The following is a 16,609-nucleotide window of genomic DNA, read 5'->3' as shown; positions in this document are numbered from 1 at the left end:
GAAAATTCCATACTGACAGCCCCCCAGAGGTAGAAGTGGGACAAAAGCAAAAGAAATAGCTGGATCTAAGTTTAGCTCCTGTTGCTTCTTTACTGAATACAAGGACCATGTACTCAGTTTGATTTTTAAACCTTTGTGACTTTCCTTTGTTGTTTGTTAGTTTAAACCCCTGGAGTTAGTAGCAATGAAAAAAAAAAACACCCTGGAAAACCCCAGCAGAGGTACAATGTACATATTTACACTTTTTTTCCCTAGACTCCAAGGTGGGAGCCAAGTTGGAAACAGAATTGTAACTTTCCCTTTTGTTTATCTCATATCTCCCCCCCCCCCCTTTCCCTGTAGCAGCAATAAATACCCATTTAAAAAAAAACCTAATAAAAGAATGTCAGTTATTATCAGGGACAAGGGGGGGAGGGTGGGGTGTGTGTAGAAGCATATTCACCCTTCCAAAAGAGACCTGATTGAGAAAAACTCCAGATGGAGAAAGGAGGAACAAGTAATAACTAAAAGAAAACAGACCACACCCCACAGTTTGAATATGTATTTTTTTTAAAAGTCAGGAGTCCACACCATATTAAAAGTGCTTCCAGATGTTCAGCCCTGACAAGACAGTTCTCTACTCCTCTCCAGGCCCCCAGCTCCCATGATTAAAGGCAAAGATAAGTGATATAGACAGCAAATCCAGGAATTCAGAAAAAGAAAGCTATAGTAACTTTGAGTCACCAAAGAAGACTCATAAGAAGGGAGGGCTTGAATGGAACCTTGAAGGAATTTAATAGACAATTTATTTCCATAGATAGTTATCAAATTTCCACTGTGATAAGAACACTGTGCTGGCTCTAGGAAAGATACATTTTGGTTAAGAATGGGGGTTGCTTCCCTAAAGGAGCTTACAATCAGGTAAATATATATGTATGTGTCTAACACATACACAAATTACACAATAATATTTGTGTAGGAGAGATGCATAACAAATTAACATGTTAAGTCCATGGTAGGAATTTCCAACTGGGAGAATCAGGGTAGCCATCCTAAAGAAGTTGGCATTGAGTTGATCTCCTTTTTTTTTTTTTTGCTTTTTGGAGGGCAATTGGGGTTAAGTGACTTGCCCAAGGTCACATGGCTAGTTTTTGTGTTAAGTGTCTAAGGCCAGATTTGAACTCAGGTCCTCCTGACTCCAGGGCTGGTGCTCTATTCACTGCACCACCCCGAATTGATCTTTTAAAGGAGTTTGGGGGTAGGATACCATTTCAAGAATAGGGAATAGTATGATAAAGAGCATGGAATTTCTAGAATGCTTGCTTTATTTTTTTCCTTTAAAAACATTATGTAAAAAAGGAAAAAAATTAAAAATTATGTAATATAAAAATATTAACTTACATGGAATGGCTCTCTAGAAAAGAGAAGGAAGAGAGATGCTGGGAGATATTTTAGGGATGCAAAAACAAAAGATATCCACAAAAATCTGTTTTTTAAAAAGAAAGCATAAGGGTGTTTTATAGGGGATGGGAGAATGGTTTAGGTATCCTGGAGCATAGAATATGTGGAGGAGAATAGCATGAAATAAAAGCTGAAAGGGAGGATGGTACCAGAATGTGGAGAACCTTAAATGACAGGCAAAGAAATCAGGTTTTTACTCCATATGCAGCACTTATTACATCCACCTTGAACCAGTAGAACATGTTTGTACCAACTCCAGATTTTCCTCTTGGTCCAAGTGTACAAAATCATTAAGGTATACTTTCATAGTTGTGGATTGGGAGCCTTCTATAGCACCAACTACTTTCTTAGACCTCATGTAGGTTCAGTGATAGCCAGTTATAACGCCCCAACTTCTATCGTTGCCTCAAAAGCTGAGCACCCTCTGGGCAGCTGAGCTTACCCTCCCCAACATGATGGCCCCTTTTCTTGACCTGTATCACATCTTTTTTTTTTTATTTGTTTTTTGGAGCGGGGGAAGGCAGGGCAATTGGGGTTGTGACTTGCCCAAGGTCACACGGCTAGTAAATGTTAAGTGTCTGAGGCCAGACCTGTATCACATTTTGAAGAGTTATACTCATCACCATTCATCCAGGACAGCTGGGCTGAGAGTTAGGGAAGAGTTCCGTGTTACTCTATTTGTTTGCATTGATAGAATGTTGTGCACTAGAAGGAGTGTTGGGTTAAAAGTTAGAAGCTGGTTCAAATCTCAGCTGACACTTTTGTTTCCAATGCCTCATCTTTTAAAGGTTCTCTTAGGTCCCTTTCAGCTCTATCTGTGATCCTAGGACTATAGGCTTTCTGGCAGAGTGACTTTCAATCAAACAACAAGCATTTATTAAGTACCTACATGTGTTGGACATTATACTTGGGATACAAATAAGCAAAACAATTCCAACTCACAAGGAGTCTACATTCTGATGACGAAAACAAGGAGATACAAAGTTAGTTACAAAGTAGTTAGGCAGAGGAGGAGACTCCAGCAGTAGAGGGGAATAACTAGGTTTCTCTAAGAAGGTATTGCTTGTGCTGCTATTGAATGAAAGAGAGGGGTCCTTTAAGGTGGAGGTGACGAGGTGTGCATTCTAAATTTGAGGATCAGTCAATACAAAGATACAGAGGCTGAAATAGAACCGGCCTACGCGGGGAGCAGAGAGGAGGCCAGTTTGGCCACATTGCAGAGTGAGGGAGGGGCAGCAATATATAGTAAAGGTTGGGGCCAAATCGTGAAGCCCTTGCAAAGTGAAACGGAAGAGTTTACATTTGATTGTAGAGGTGATAGGAAGCCAGTGGAGTTGAATTAGTAGGGCGGTGGCATGATCATATCTGTGCTTAAGAAAACTCACTTTGGCAGCATTGTAGAGGGTGACTGAAGTGGGGAGAGACTTGAGCCAGAGAGACCAAAGAGGAGGCTGTAGAGATAATGTAAGTGAGATGAAACGAAAGTCTGAGCTGAGCTGGAGAGAAGGGATTGGATTGAAGATGGGACATTGTGGAAGTAGAAACATGATTTGGATACTGTGATTGGCTGTGTGGAGTGAGAGAGAGAGTGAGGAGGTCAGGATAATGCCAAGGTTACAAACCTGGGAGACTAAGAAAGAACATGATGGTTCCTTCCATAGAAGAAGTATGGCAATTTCCCTTTCCTTTAATCTCTCTATTTCCCCTCCCTCTTTACCTTTTCTCCAGGTTTTTCTCATAATCTCTCCTATTTTCTGTCTGTACATCTGTTTAAACATGTACATCTGTTTTCATGTACATCTGCCCCCCCCATTTGCTTTAAACAGAACTAAGAATATTTGTTTCTAGGACTTTTCTAGGATTTTTCTTTCTTTTTTTTTCAATGGGGGAGGAGGTACCTGAGAAGATGGAGTAATAACAAAAAAGAAAACAAAGAGGGTTATGGAGGCATCTTTTTAAAAAAGAAATGTAGAGAACAGAAGGTCAGAAGGAACCACAGACAAGCAGGACAACTTTGAAAGCTACAGTTTAAATTTATCATATACTTAAAAAAAAAGCAAGTTGTACATGATAGAGATCTGTAGTTTTATGTAGTCTTTTTCCTGTTCTATTGCATATACAGAAATGCTTATTTTATGTTTGTTAAGTCTAGTATAAGAATGGAATGTAAAACAAAAAACAATGGATAAAGAATCCTGATAGGGATTTAAAGAGAATTGCTCAGTAATTGTTATAGCAATTGAAATTAAATAACTTAAATGTAATTAGTTACAAAATAAGTTTAATTGGCTTCCTCCTTCCCCATTCTCCTAGCCTTTCTTCTATCTCCTCTTTCCCCCTAGTCTTTAGACCTCTGCTTTCCTGTCAACTCTAACAAGGGAAACAATGAAAATAAGTGAGAATTACTGGAGTCCCCAAAAGACAGACTTCATTTACAGGATAACTACCTAATTCTAATTTCCATCTCTTACCCATACAGCCAGGACTCTGGAAGTTGACTGTACTGGTGGAAAGCCCAGGTGTCTTGGATTTCTGTGGGCGCATTTCCTTCTAAAAGCATACCTGTTCCAATCAGTGAGGTTAAAAAAGAGTGTAAAAATTATTTGGGTTCCCTACATGGCTTAATATAAGTCAGGGGAGAGCACTGGGTACTCAGGACATGGCACCTCCTCAGTGCTCAGAGGTGTGGTCCCAGGCAAGCTGAGGTAAGGACAGGGAACTACAATGTAGCTGGAACAATTTCTCCATCCAGAGGGATGCTGCCAAGTAGCTTCTCCAAGAGGAAAGGTTATGCTCACATGAAGCAATTCTAGCTTTTCTTTATTTGCCACTTTTTCTTCACTATCTGTATATAATCCCAGCAGAGAACAAAATACTAAAAATTGTATATTTGAAGTGGCAGAATGAGGGGGAGAGACTTAAAGATTCCTTCCCATTTGTGTCCAGAATAGTTCCCTCTTACCAGTGAATGGTCCAAGGTCAGTCAGAGAGAAACAAATCAAGTCCCAAGTTTCCTGATTTTCCCAGTTTACTGTCTTATTCATGTCCAACTTGTTTTATGTCTGACACATTGTATGTATTCCATACAGATACCTTAAGCAACTTTAATATAACTTTAAGCTTTCATTTAAAACTTTGAGCTGTTGCAACTCTGAGTTGAGCAGCTTGATTCTCTTTTAGCTTTGGAACAATTCCCTATCTCCTCCCCCATTTCCTGTTCTTTTCCTGCAACAATTGCTGTTAGTCCTTTAAGTTTATTAGCTAATCCAAGAGACAAGAAGATGTAATAGAAAGATTATTGAACTTGGAGTCAGGCAGTCCTAACTCAGGTCACTTGACCTTTTTCAGTCCATTTTTTCATCTTTAAAATAAAAAGGGATAAAAATACTAGCAGCACCTGTTTTATGGGGCTATTGCAATGCTCACATAACATGATGCATGTAAAGCAAATATTTACAATCTGCCTTTTTAAATTCCCTAGGTTTTCCCAAAATATGTGGCAGAAGTTAGGTGAATGATCTGTGTTGATAGGAATGTGATGCTATCAGGAGGAGAGATTCCCATATTGGGTGGGAAGTCAGAGCAGATGACCTCTAAGATCTCTCCCTGCTCTAGGATTTTATGAATCACTAATTTCTTTCCACGTGTTTAATTTTTGGGGGCTCAATTCAATTCAACAAACATTTATTAAGTGCCTACTATATGCAAGGCACTATGTTAGGCACTGGTAAATACATCAAAGACAAAAACAAAAAAGTCCCTGCCCTCAACGAGCTTACATTCTGCCAGAGTATACAACATGTACACAGATAAATAAATAATATATGCATAGTAATTTAGAGAGAGAGAGAGGAAGAGAGAGAGGGAGGAAGAGGGAGGGAGGGAGACGTTGAGAGAGAGAGAGGGAAAGAGAGAGCATGAGCATTACCTGACTAATGGGGGATTTGGGGACAGGCTTGTATGTAGTGCCTGAGTTACACTTTGAAGAAAGCTAAGGATTCCAGAAGGTGGAGGTGAGAGGGAGTCAATTCCAGATATGACAAGCTCTATCTGCCTTGTCTGCTTTCTTATCACAACACCTGTATTGAGAAGACCTTTATGACTTCTTAATTGTCCAGTTTGCTTTTCCTTAGTTTTCTCATTAAAGACAGATTGTCAGAGTAGTTGTGTAGCTTGGCCATTTTAGTATCACTTGACCGATTTCCATCATAATTTTTAAAAGGTCTACCTTGATATTTCTAGTTTTGTACTCCTTTGGGGCAGTTTTGAAATTGATCCTTTCCATTTCTGTTGAGTTCATTTCCACTGTTGTCATTTCCTTTTGAGCCTTAGTTGATTCTAGAGATTCATGTTTGGTCATTGCCTCTGCTGTCACCTGTCTTCTCTGTCCCTCTGGTTACCAGCTATTGTTGTTGCTGATGGACAACTGCAGGTTTCTGTTGCTACTAGCTGCTGCTGTTCCTAGACACCTCTGTTGGGTAACCCCAAATCCCTCCAAGGCCACCAGCCACCTTTTTGAACTATCAGTCCAAAGACATTTCCAGACTGTCTTTGCTGTTGTCGACCACCTTATTGCTCTGCCAACCATCTCTTTTCCTGCTGCTGTTGGAACACCTTCTGCTGCAAAATCCACTGTATGATCATGGCTGCACCCCCTAATTTGGGACCAAAAAAGATAGTATAAAAAGTATGTATATTATGCAAGTATATATAGCAACTTGAGCAACTGGATCTTTGTTCTAGAAACTGGAGTACGTAAATAAGAAAGGAGATAATCCTTTGAATGGTCACTTATAATGATCTATTCTTATTACAACTAAACAATCCTGTGTCTAGTCTTTTTTACTATGAACACTTTATTATAATACAGTGATGTAATGAAAAGAGTGCCTAACTTAGAGTCAGAATATCTGAGTTTGAATCTTAGCTCTGTCCTTATTAGCTGTGTGATTTAGGCAAAGCACTTTAACCTCTCCTTCAGCCTCAACTTCCTCATGTGTTTAAAAAAAAAGAATACTTGCATTCCTACACTTTATAGGATTGTCAGGGAAACACTTTATAAACCTGAATGTTCTAGATAAATATGAATTGTAGTGGGAAAATAAGCACTATCCCAAGACTTCAATATTGACCAGAGTTTAGAGCAACCCAAGATACAACATTGATGCATCAGCAAGAAATATGATTCAGAAGTCTGAGAAGTGAGTATATATTCCCTGTCTCTTTTATATAATATTGAGTTGCTTTTTAAAAAAAAGCTATTCAATTTTCAGATGAAGAAATCAAAACCATCTATAGTCATATAAAAATGCTCTAAATAACTATTGATTAGAGGAAACGCAAATTAAAACAACTCTGAAGTACCACATCACACCTGTCAGATTGGCTAACATGACAAAACAGGAAGATGATAAATATTGGAGATGCAGGAAAATTGGAACACTAATGCTTTTTGATGGAGTTGTGAACTGATCTAACCATTTTGAAGAGCAATTTGGAACTATGCCCAAAGGGCTATAAAACAGTGTATACTCTTTGATCCAGCAATATCACTACTAGGTCTGCATCCCAAAGGGATCATAAAAAAGGAAAAAGGACCCACCCACATGTAAAAAAAGATTTTTAGCAGCTCTTTTTGTGGTGAACAAGAATTGGAAAATGAGGTGATGTCCATCAGTTTGGGAATGGCTAAAGAAATTATGATATATTAATATAATGGAATACTATTGTTCCATAAGAAATGATAAGCAGATGGGCTTCAGAAAAACCTGGAAAGACTTACATGAACTGATGCTGAGTGAAGTGAGCAGAACCAGGAGAACATTGTACACAGTAATAGCAACATTGTTCGATGACCAACTTTGATAGACTTAGCTCTTCTTACCAATGCAATGATCTAAGACAATTCCAAAAGACTCAGGATAGAAAGTGCTATCTACACTCAGAAAAAGAACTATAGAGTCTGAATGCAGATTGAAGCATACTATTCTCTCTCTCTCTCTTGGTTTTTCCTTTAGTCCTGATTCTTCTTTTACAACATGACTAATGTGGAAATATATTTAATATGATTGTACATGTATAGCCTACATCAGATTGCATGCCATCTTGGGGAAGGGGGAGAGGGAAAATTAGAACTCAAAATCTTATAAAAGCAAATGTTGAAAACGGAAAAAAAAATTTAAATTAAAATAAAAGAGATATGAGATTTTTTTTAAAGCCATCCATTTATGCTGGGTATCTAACTCTGCTGCTGGTGCCACATTCTCATAGGATCATAGATATAGAGCCAGAAGGGGCTACTCAGAGATCATCTAGTTCAACCCCCTCATATTTGACAAATGATGAAAATAAGGCTCATAAGGGTTAAGTGATTTGCCCAGTGTAACCCAGGTAGTAGCAGAGTCAGAATTCAAAATCAGGTAAAAGGATTATAGATCTGGAAGGGGCTCCAGAGGCTATGTTGGACCCAACCTCCCATTTTATAGATGGAGAAACCAAGACACCCAGAAAGGTTAAGTGACTTGTCCACAGTCAGCAGAGGGATTTGAACCCAGATAGAAGCGTTTAGAAAGAAGGAGGGTTAGGAGTACTTGTTATGGGTTCTGACACCTCAGCAGATGTTTCCAGTGACCATATATTCTGGGAAAAATTCAGGGCACCATATAGGCCTTAAAAATCTCACTATAATGCCCAGAAATACTACTACTAGATTTGTATCCCAAAGAAATTAAAAAAAGAAAAAGAAAAAGAACCTATATATATGAAAATATTTATAGAAGCTCTTTTTGTGGTGGCAAACAATGGAATGAGGGGATGTCCATCAATTGGGGAATGGCTAAACAAGTTGTAGTACATGATTATGATGGAATACTATTGTGCTATAAGAAATGAAGATCAGGATGTTTTCAGGAAAATCTGGGAAGATTTACCTGAACTGATACACAGTGAAATGTGCAGAACCAGAGAACATTGTACACAGTAACAGCAATATTGTATGATGATCAACTGTGAATGAGTTAACTATTCTCAGCAATACAAGGCTCCAAAATAATTCCCAAGGACTTATGATGAAGTATGATATTCACCTCCAGAGAAAGAACTGATAGAATCTGAATGCATATTGAAGTATACTCTTTTTTTTACTTTCTTTTGTGTACTTTTTTTGTGGTCTGGTTTTTCTTTCACAACATGACTAATATGGAAATATGTTTTACATGACTGCACATGTTTAACTTATATCAAATTACTTACCTTCTCAGTGAAGGAGAAGTGGAGGAGGGAAGGAGGGAGAGAATTTGGAACTCAAAAATTTTTTAAAGTTAACAATCGTTTTTACATGTAGTTGGAAAAAGAATAAAACATTTAAAGCTAAAAAAAAAAAAAGAACCCACCCTTACTGTAGTGGAACAATTTTAGTCTAGATATCTCACCTAAGTCTGTGGGCCAAAGCAACAAGTGGAGGCTGCCAGGGCGCTAAGGAGAGACAATGGCTGCAGCCCAGAGGGATTTTCTCTTTCCCACATACTATGACAGAAAGATTCTCTCAAGCATAGGTTGCCTTCGTTTCTTTGAATGCTTTCTTGGGAGGAAGGTTCTTTTTCTAGATTAAAAAACAAAAGTCAAGGAACTAAGTTAGATCATTCAACCATACAGATAAACCATGTGCCTATCTCTCAGGGGCTTGCAAGATTCTCTCTTCTTTTTTTCCTTTAAAAAATGATTTAGCCTATAAAAATTAACTATTAATATAATTAATTAAATTTGCTTTGAAACAGTATGCTATTTTCTGTAGAGATTCTTGCCCCCTAGTTACAAAGAGCTAACTGAGCACTCGAGTTTGTGACTCTTTGACTGTTTGGTCTTCCAGGGAAAGGAGAATTTATGTGACCCAAGGGGATATTAGAATCATAGGATTTAGAGCTGAAAGAGATCTGAAGAATCTAGTCCAATCCCCTTATTCTTATTACAAATGGAACTGTATGTGTGGGCCACTGAAATAGAATGAAAAATAAAGAAGGCAATTGAAAAGAAGGGCCAATGACATCTCAAGATGTTTTGATTTACATCAGTCAATCATAACTGATTGTTATGGTCCCAGTGATTCTGGCTTGTCTGATGACCCTAAAAGTCGCATGAACTTCTCAAAATACCATGATCAAGTTAGAGACTTATTCTTGTTATACTAAACCCTGATGTATCAATCACCATGATTTTTTTTATCCAAACCTGTGATTGATTCCATTCCTATGGAGAAATCCCAGTGTGAAACTCCCTCTGCCAGTGAAGATTGGCAACTTATGTGATTTAGAGAGTTGCCTGAGGCACTAAGAGTTTAAATGACTTTCCATGGTCATATATTAATCAATTATATCAGAGGCAGGACCTGAACTCAAGTCTTCCTGCCTCCTGAGTTATCACTGCCCATGTCATGCTGCCTCTATACAGAGAAGGGCCTCTGGGAAGACAGAAAAGGGCTTGTATGCTTGCTGATGTAGAGAGGGTGTTCAACCAACATATGTTACAAACTAATCTAGGAGCTAGAGGAATGCACAGATGAATAAGGCTGAGGGAATTTATAACCTAAGTGATAAGAGAGAGAATATATCTATACAAATGGCCATAATACAAAGTGCTTCTAGAGGCCAAGGATGAGAGATGACTTCTGGCTGATGCAATCTTTTAGGAAGACTTTTTGGGAAAGGTGACCCCTACGTTTGGTCTTTAAGGACAAAGATGATTCCAGTAAGTGGAGATCCTGTGATTGTATTCCAGACATAGGAATAGAAGTAGGAATGAGCAGAAATAGCAGAGTCTAGAGGGACGTATGGTGAGATAAGGGTAGGATGGGACAAGATTGTGAAGTGCCTCAAATGTTCTCTGAGAATTGTGAGCAGGGCAATTATAATCAGAGGTATACATTAAGTATATTTCCCTGGCAGTGATGCGTAGGGTAGCTCTCTGTGAATAAGAAACTTATGGCAGTATTCTTAGTAGGGGACAATAAGGACTTGAACTCTGGTAATAGTAGCACTGGCAGTGGGTATGGAAATCGGGACCTTAGTTTTTCATCTGTAAAATGAGAGGGTTGGACTAGATGGCCTCTGAGGTCTCTTCCACCTCTACATTTGTGATTCTATGACCAATGTGAGTGAACCCACAAAGGTAAAATAGGCTTGACGACTGATTGGAGGTGATGGGCAAGAAAGAAGGAAGAGACAATGTTAAATCCATGGTTTCCAGACAGTGAAATAGAAACTAGTGAAGTTAGGGAGAGAAACAAGTTTCAGGATAAAGATGGTAGAATCTGTTTTAGATATAGACTTGAGACATTGGTGGGAAATTTGGGAATATATTCCTGCAGACTTTAAGAGTTCAGGCCTGGAGCTTAGAGACGATGTCCCACACTGAACAGAGAGAATTGGGAGTCATGAGGTGAAGGAATGAGGACAGATGAGCTCACTGAGGGAGAGATATATTAAGAAGTTGAGTATCTGACTCAGAGACTCAAGAATGAAAGAGACTCAATATTTAAGAGGTAAGAGGAGGGGGAGTCAAAGAAGGAGAAGTCAAAAAGGTAGAAAGGGAGCCTGAAAGTTAGTGTCACAAAAGTCTAGGAAGGAACTGGTCTAATGGTGTCACATACTATGAAGAAGTCAGAGAAGAGCGGAAACCAAGCAAAGGTCATTGGGTTTGGTGATTAAGAAACCATTCAACCTTAGAAAGAATCATGTGAGGGGTGGCTAGGTGGCACAGTGAATAGAGCACCAGCCCTAGAGTCAGGAGGACCTGAGTTCAAATCCAGTCTCAGACACTTAACACTTACTAGCTGTGTGACCTTGGGCAAGTCACTTAACCCCAATCGCCTTGTCTTCTCCCCTCCAAAAATAAAAAGAAAGTCATGTGAGAGGAATGAAGGATAGAAGCCAGACTAAAGGGGCTGAGGACTAAATAAAAGCAATTAAATATATACACAGGGTCTGTATACTTTTGGAGTGGAGGTAACCTTGGCCTCTGGGAGGTTATGCTAACAGAATACAAAGTTCTGGCAGGTCTTACCAAGTTGAAAAGCTTTGACTAGGGGCCAGAAAACAGATCGTGTATGTTTGTCTTCTGAGAACCTATCTACTAAGTTTTTTTTTTAAATGTTCTAAACTTAAATAGCAAAAAAAGGAAAGAGAAGGAAAGAAAGCATTTCCATATACACAGTAGAACACAAAAAGACAATTGCCCTTGGAACCGTGACATTTCATGCCACTTTATAAAAAGTATTCTGCAGTTTGTTTTCAAAACTGTACACTGTTTGCTTGTCCTCACTTCCTTCTTAACATCCTTCTGTTCTCTTCTAGCATTCAGACTAGCTAAGTTTGGAGACTCCATACTAGGTTGCCCATGGAGAGATGGATTTGGGGTGGGGAGGTGGAGGGGGGGAGCCACACCAAGTCTCCAAGACAATAAACCAATTCATACTGGGATTGTGATCTTACACTAGAACTATAACTAGTAGAGGACCATCCAGGTTTATGCAGACAAGTATCTCCTGCCCGCTCCCCAGGCTTCCATCTCCTTGCTCCTTGCTAGGCTTCTAACACCCCCAGGACCACAAGGAGGTTAGGCCCCACTGAAGTAGAGGTGAGCCATCAGATTTACTTGACAGGCAGCTTTGGGTCAGTGTTAAGACTGTACAAATTGATGGTGGTAAGCTGTGATTTCCCTTCTCTCCCTTCATTCCCAACTTGCCACCAGGTACATTTGGTTGCTCTCAACTGCAAAAGACCTTTGGGTGTGTTTGTCTCAGGAAAAGGGGCCAGACAGAGAAGGAAAAAGTTAGAAGACTCTGATTTTACCTGAAATGGTCATGGCTTTTACTTGACAACCTCAGATGTTAATGAGGTTATTGTTTACTTTTGATTTCACTTGAATAAATTGCTTAATTGTGGTAGAAAGGAATCATAATTGTGGTCTCCAACTGGGTAGGTACTAGAATCATTGTGATAAGTTATTTTAAAAGGAAAAGGACCTCCAAATATAAAACATATATTATAGTAGCTTTTCTGAAGTAGCAAAGAATTGGAAACCAAGTGATACCCATCTATTGAGAAATGGCTAAATGAATGATGGTATATGAATGTAATGTAATATAATTATACTGTGAGAAATGATGACATGGACAACTTCAGAGAAACCTGAGATCTATATGAACTGATGCAGAATAAAGCAAGCATAACCAGGATAATAATTGATATAATATTATAAAGAAAAACAACTTTGAAAAATTTGAGAACTCTGATCAATGCAATGTCCAAACATTATTCCAGAGCACTGATGATGATGCATGCTACTCAGAGATGTGCTAGATTCAAGGTGCAAAATAAAGTATACACTTCAGGGAGGGGAGGGGGAAAGACACACATTTTTGGTATAGTTAATGTGGAAATTTGTTTTGCTGAACTATACATATTTGGTAGGATAAGTTTTGTTTTTCTTTTCCTCTCCATCTCCCCCACACAAGAGGATAGGGATAGGGAAGAAAGATGAGGAGGAGGAAGAAGAAGAGAGGAAGGAGGAAGTCATTGAGGTATCTTTTTGGTTTTTACATGAAGAAAATGGAAAGAAGGCAAAATAGAACAGATAAGCAGGACATCTTTGAAAACTACAGGTTGAAAAGGAAAAGTAACTGTACATAATAGAGATCTGTAGTTTCATGTATAATAATCTTTTATGTCCTATATGTATATGGAAGTATTAATTTTATTTGGTGTTTAAGTTCAGAATAAAAATAAAATTTTTACTATAACCCAAAGATTTTTTTTAATAGGAAAAGGATTAATATATTTTAAAAAGTACTTATAGCAGCTCTCTTTGTAGTCGCAAAGAATTGTAAACTGAGGAGATGCTAATTAATTGGGGAATGTTGAACAAGTTATGCTACATAAATATGATGGAATACTCTTGTGCTTTAAGAAATGATGAAAGGGATGGTTCCTGAAAATCTTGGGAAGACTTATATGAGCTGATATAAAATAAAGTCAGCAGAACCAAGAGAACAGTTTATACAATAACAAAAATTTTGTCAAAATAATCATATCTGAAAGACTTCAGAACTCTCATCAATACGACTGATCATAATTCTAAAGGACTCACAATGAAACATGCTACCTAACTCCAGATAGAAAAGTAATGGACTTAGAGTAAGATAGAAACATACTGTCTTTTCCTTCCTTCTTTCTTTTTTTTTTATGGACATGGCTAATGCAGGAAATTTTTTGCATAACTACACATATTTGTAATGGGCTTTGTTTTTCTTGCCTTCTCAATGGGTAGAGGAGGGGTTATTTTATTTTATTTTTTTAAGCAATTGCGGTTAAGTAACTTGCTCAAGGTTACACAGCCAGGTGTTTCTGGGTGGGTGCTAAGTATCTGAGTCTGGATTCAATCCCAGGTCTCCCGACTCTGGGGCCGGTGCTCTTACTCACTGTGCCACCTGGCTGCCCCCAAGAGGGATTATTTTAAAAAGTAATTTTTTAAAAAGATCACTTATAAGGGAACTAGTTCATTCCCCTACATTTTAAATGGTAACTAGTAAAGATATTGAAGAGGCATGAAGGAGGTGCATCTGAGCACTTTAAGTTTGCTGGGAGCTGGTATAGTTCATTATTCCAGCAACACACCCTGTGGCATGTGGAAGTAAGTTAGCTGCTCTTCTACTGCCACAACCCCATGGAGAAATGTAGTTTCCCTGTTTGATATGCCTTTGTTTCCCCTCCAAGGTTCAGTTGTGGGCCCTCTTCTCTTTTTAATCTATACTATCTCACTAGGTGATCTCATCCTCTCCTTTAGGTTGAAGTATCATCTCTATACAGAATTGATTCCCAATCTACAAATCTACAATAATTTCTATTCTAAACTACAATCTTGAATTAACAACTCCCTTTTGGACATCTTGAGTTGGATGTCCCATAGGGATCTCAAAGGCAACATGTCAAAACAGAACTTATTACTTCTCCTCCCACTCTCTGCCCCTCCCCCGCCTCTTCTCAACATTTTTTCTTGAAAGCACCAGCATCTTTCTTCCCAGTTATGTAGGCTCACACAGCCTCCATTGTCATCCTCAACTCCTTGCTTCCAATCAACCCACATATCCAATCTCTTGCCAGACCTTATCTTCTATACCTTTGCTACATCTCTGACATGTTCCCAATTCTCTGCACTCACAAGCTACCACTCTAGTGAAAACCCTCATCATCTCTTGCCTGGACTATTATAATAGCTTTCTATTTGTTCTCCCTCCCTCCCCTCTCTTTCTACTATAGTCCATCACCTATTCAGCTACTGAAGTGATTTTTCCAATTCAATAAATTCCAGTGGCTCCTTGTTCAAATATAAATGACTCTGGTTGTCTTTTATTTTTATTTATTTTATTTTTTTTGCTTTTTTGGAGGGCATTTGGGGTTAAGTGACTTGCCCAAGGTCACAGGGCTAGTTTTTGTGTTAAGTGTCTGAGGCCGGATTTGAACTCAGGTACTCCTGACTCCAGGGCCGGTGCTCTATTCACTGCACTACCTAGCCACCCTCTGGCTGTCTTTTCAAGCTCTTCACAAGTAGGTCCCTTTCTCCCTTTTCAGTTTTGTGACCCTTAACTCCTTTCCATCTTTTTGGCAATCCAGCTACACTGGCGTCCTTTGCTGTTACTATGTCAGGATGCTCTATTTCCCATCTCTGGGTTTTTGCACTGGCTGGCTATCCTCTTGGCCTGCAATGTTCTCCCTCCTCACCCCCAACTCTTTAATTCCCTGGCTCCCTTCAAGATTCAACTCAGATCCCACCTTCTGCAGGAGGCCCTCTTGTATTCCTAGTTCCTAGGAACTCCAAGCTCCTAGCCTCCTCTCTGAGATTACCTTTCATTTACTTTGTATGAATCTTGTATGTACATAGATGTCTGTATACTGTCTCTCCATTAGAATATGAGTTCCTTCAAGATAGGAACTGTGATTTTTTTTCTCCTTTCTTTCCCTCTTTGAATTTCCAATATTTAGCACAGTGTGTGGCACATTATAAGTACTTAATCCTTGCTGACTGTGTCTATAAATGTCATCTACATACAAGTGTTTCAGCTACACATAGCAAATAAGGTCATCTTTGTGCTAAAGTCTGTATGACACGATAGAGCAGAAAGTCTTGGATATAGAGTTAGAAGACCAGAGTTCAAATCCTGGGCCTGTCACTTATTTGATGTATGATCTTGGACAATTCACTTAATGTTTCTAGGCCTCAGTTTTCTCATCTATGAGACAAGGAAGGGTTGGTCTAGATGACCTCTAAAATTCCTTCCAGCTCTATATTTGTACCCCTGCCTTTTAGCTTTTATGCTTTTAGCTCCTTGGGGGCAGAGATAGGTGGGTGGATAGTGAGTTGTACTATCACATGCTTATAAAATATTCTCTTTATTCTTAGCTTGCCTCCAGTGATTAGATCTGGGTGGGGACAAGAGGTGGTCCAATTGGACCTCAGAGTCTGGAGGCATTCCAAGCACAACAGAAGGGCTAAGACTAAGTTGTTGGTAATTATTGGGTGGACCTCAACCCCTGAAATACCATGTTTGGGGCTTCCTTAAGTAAGGATGACCTCATAAGGTAAGGAGATCAGAGAATTAAATTATCTCCTTGGCTCCTAGCTGCTGATTCCAGGGCTTGATTCTTTACCTTTGGTGACTTATTGAATACAGGGGAAACAAAGGAGAGAGAGGGGTGAAAGAGGACTCTAAGTCTTTAATCCTGGAAGACTAAAAGGTGAGTCATCCAGCCCTTGGCAAAAACCTTAAAGTCAGAAAGGAAATCTAGTTTAAGCATCAAGTTCCTCTATTGGTAGATTCTCAAAACTGTGTGTGTGTTTGTGTGTGTGTGTGTGTGTGTGTGTGTGTGTGTGTGTGTGAGATAGAGACAGAGAGGAGAAGAAAGAGAGAGAGAGAGAGAGAGAGAGAGAGAGAGAGAGAGAGAGAGAGAGATAGAGAGAGAGAGAGAGAGAGAGAGAGAGAGAGAGAGAGAGAGAGAGAGAGAGAGAGAGAGAGAGAGAGAGAGAGAGAGAGAGAGAGAGAGAGAGAGAGAGAGAGAGACAGAGAGAGAGACAGAGAGAGAGACAGAGAGAGAGAGACAGAGAGAGAGACAGAGAGAGA

The 16,609-nt window shown here is 39.1% G+C and overlaps 2 protein-coding genes across 2 annotated transcripts in view; both read right to left on the bottom strand.

Moving 5' to 3' along the window:
* CALU (calumenin) overlaps positions 1 to 16,609 on the bottom strand; it is a 229,850-nt gene that overhangs the window by 38,577 nt on the left and 174,664 nt on the right. The gene's annotated exons all lie outside the window — the stretch shown is intronic.
* The window catches only part of LOC138160448 (Golgi-associated RAB2 interactor protein 1B-like), a 17,994-nt gene continuing 10,251 nt past the window's right edge, over positions 8,867 to 16,609 (bottom strand). The window contains exon 6 of the mRNA XM_069087027.1: positions 8,867 to 9,040. Coding sequence (XP_068943128.1) covers positions 8,871 to 9,040 — 170 coding nt within the window. The 3' untranslated portion in view covers positions 8,867 to 8,870. The remainder of the gene's footprint in view (positions 9,041 to 16,609) is intronic.

Source organism: Petaurus breviceps, unplaced genomic scaffold (genome assembly GCF_028583685.1).
Source record: "Petaurus breviceps papuanus isolate PSGF00001 unplaced genomic scaffold, PetGlider_PUasm1.0 181, whole genome shotgun sequence".
Taxonomy (NCBI): Eukaryota; Metazoa; Chordata; class Mammalia; order Diprotodontia; family Petauridae; genus Petaurus; species Petaurus breviceps.
The sequence above is the reverse complement of the archived record's forward strand: the minus strand, read 5'-3'. Positions and strand labels throughout refer to the sequence as shown.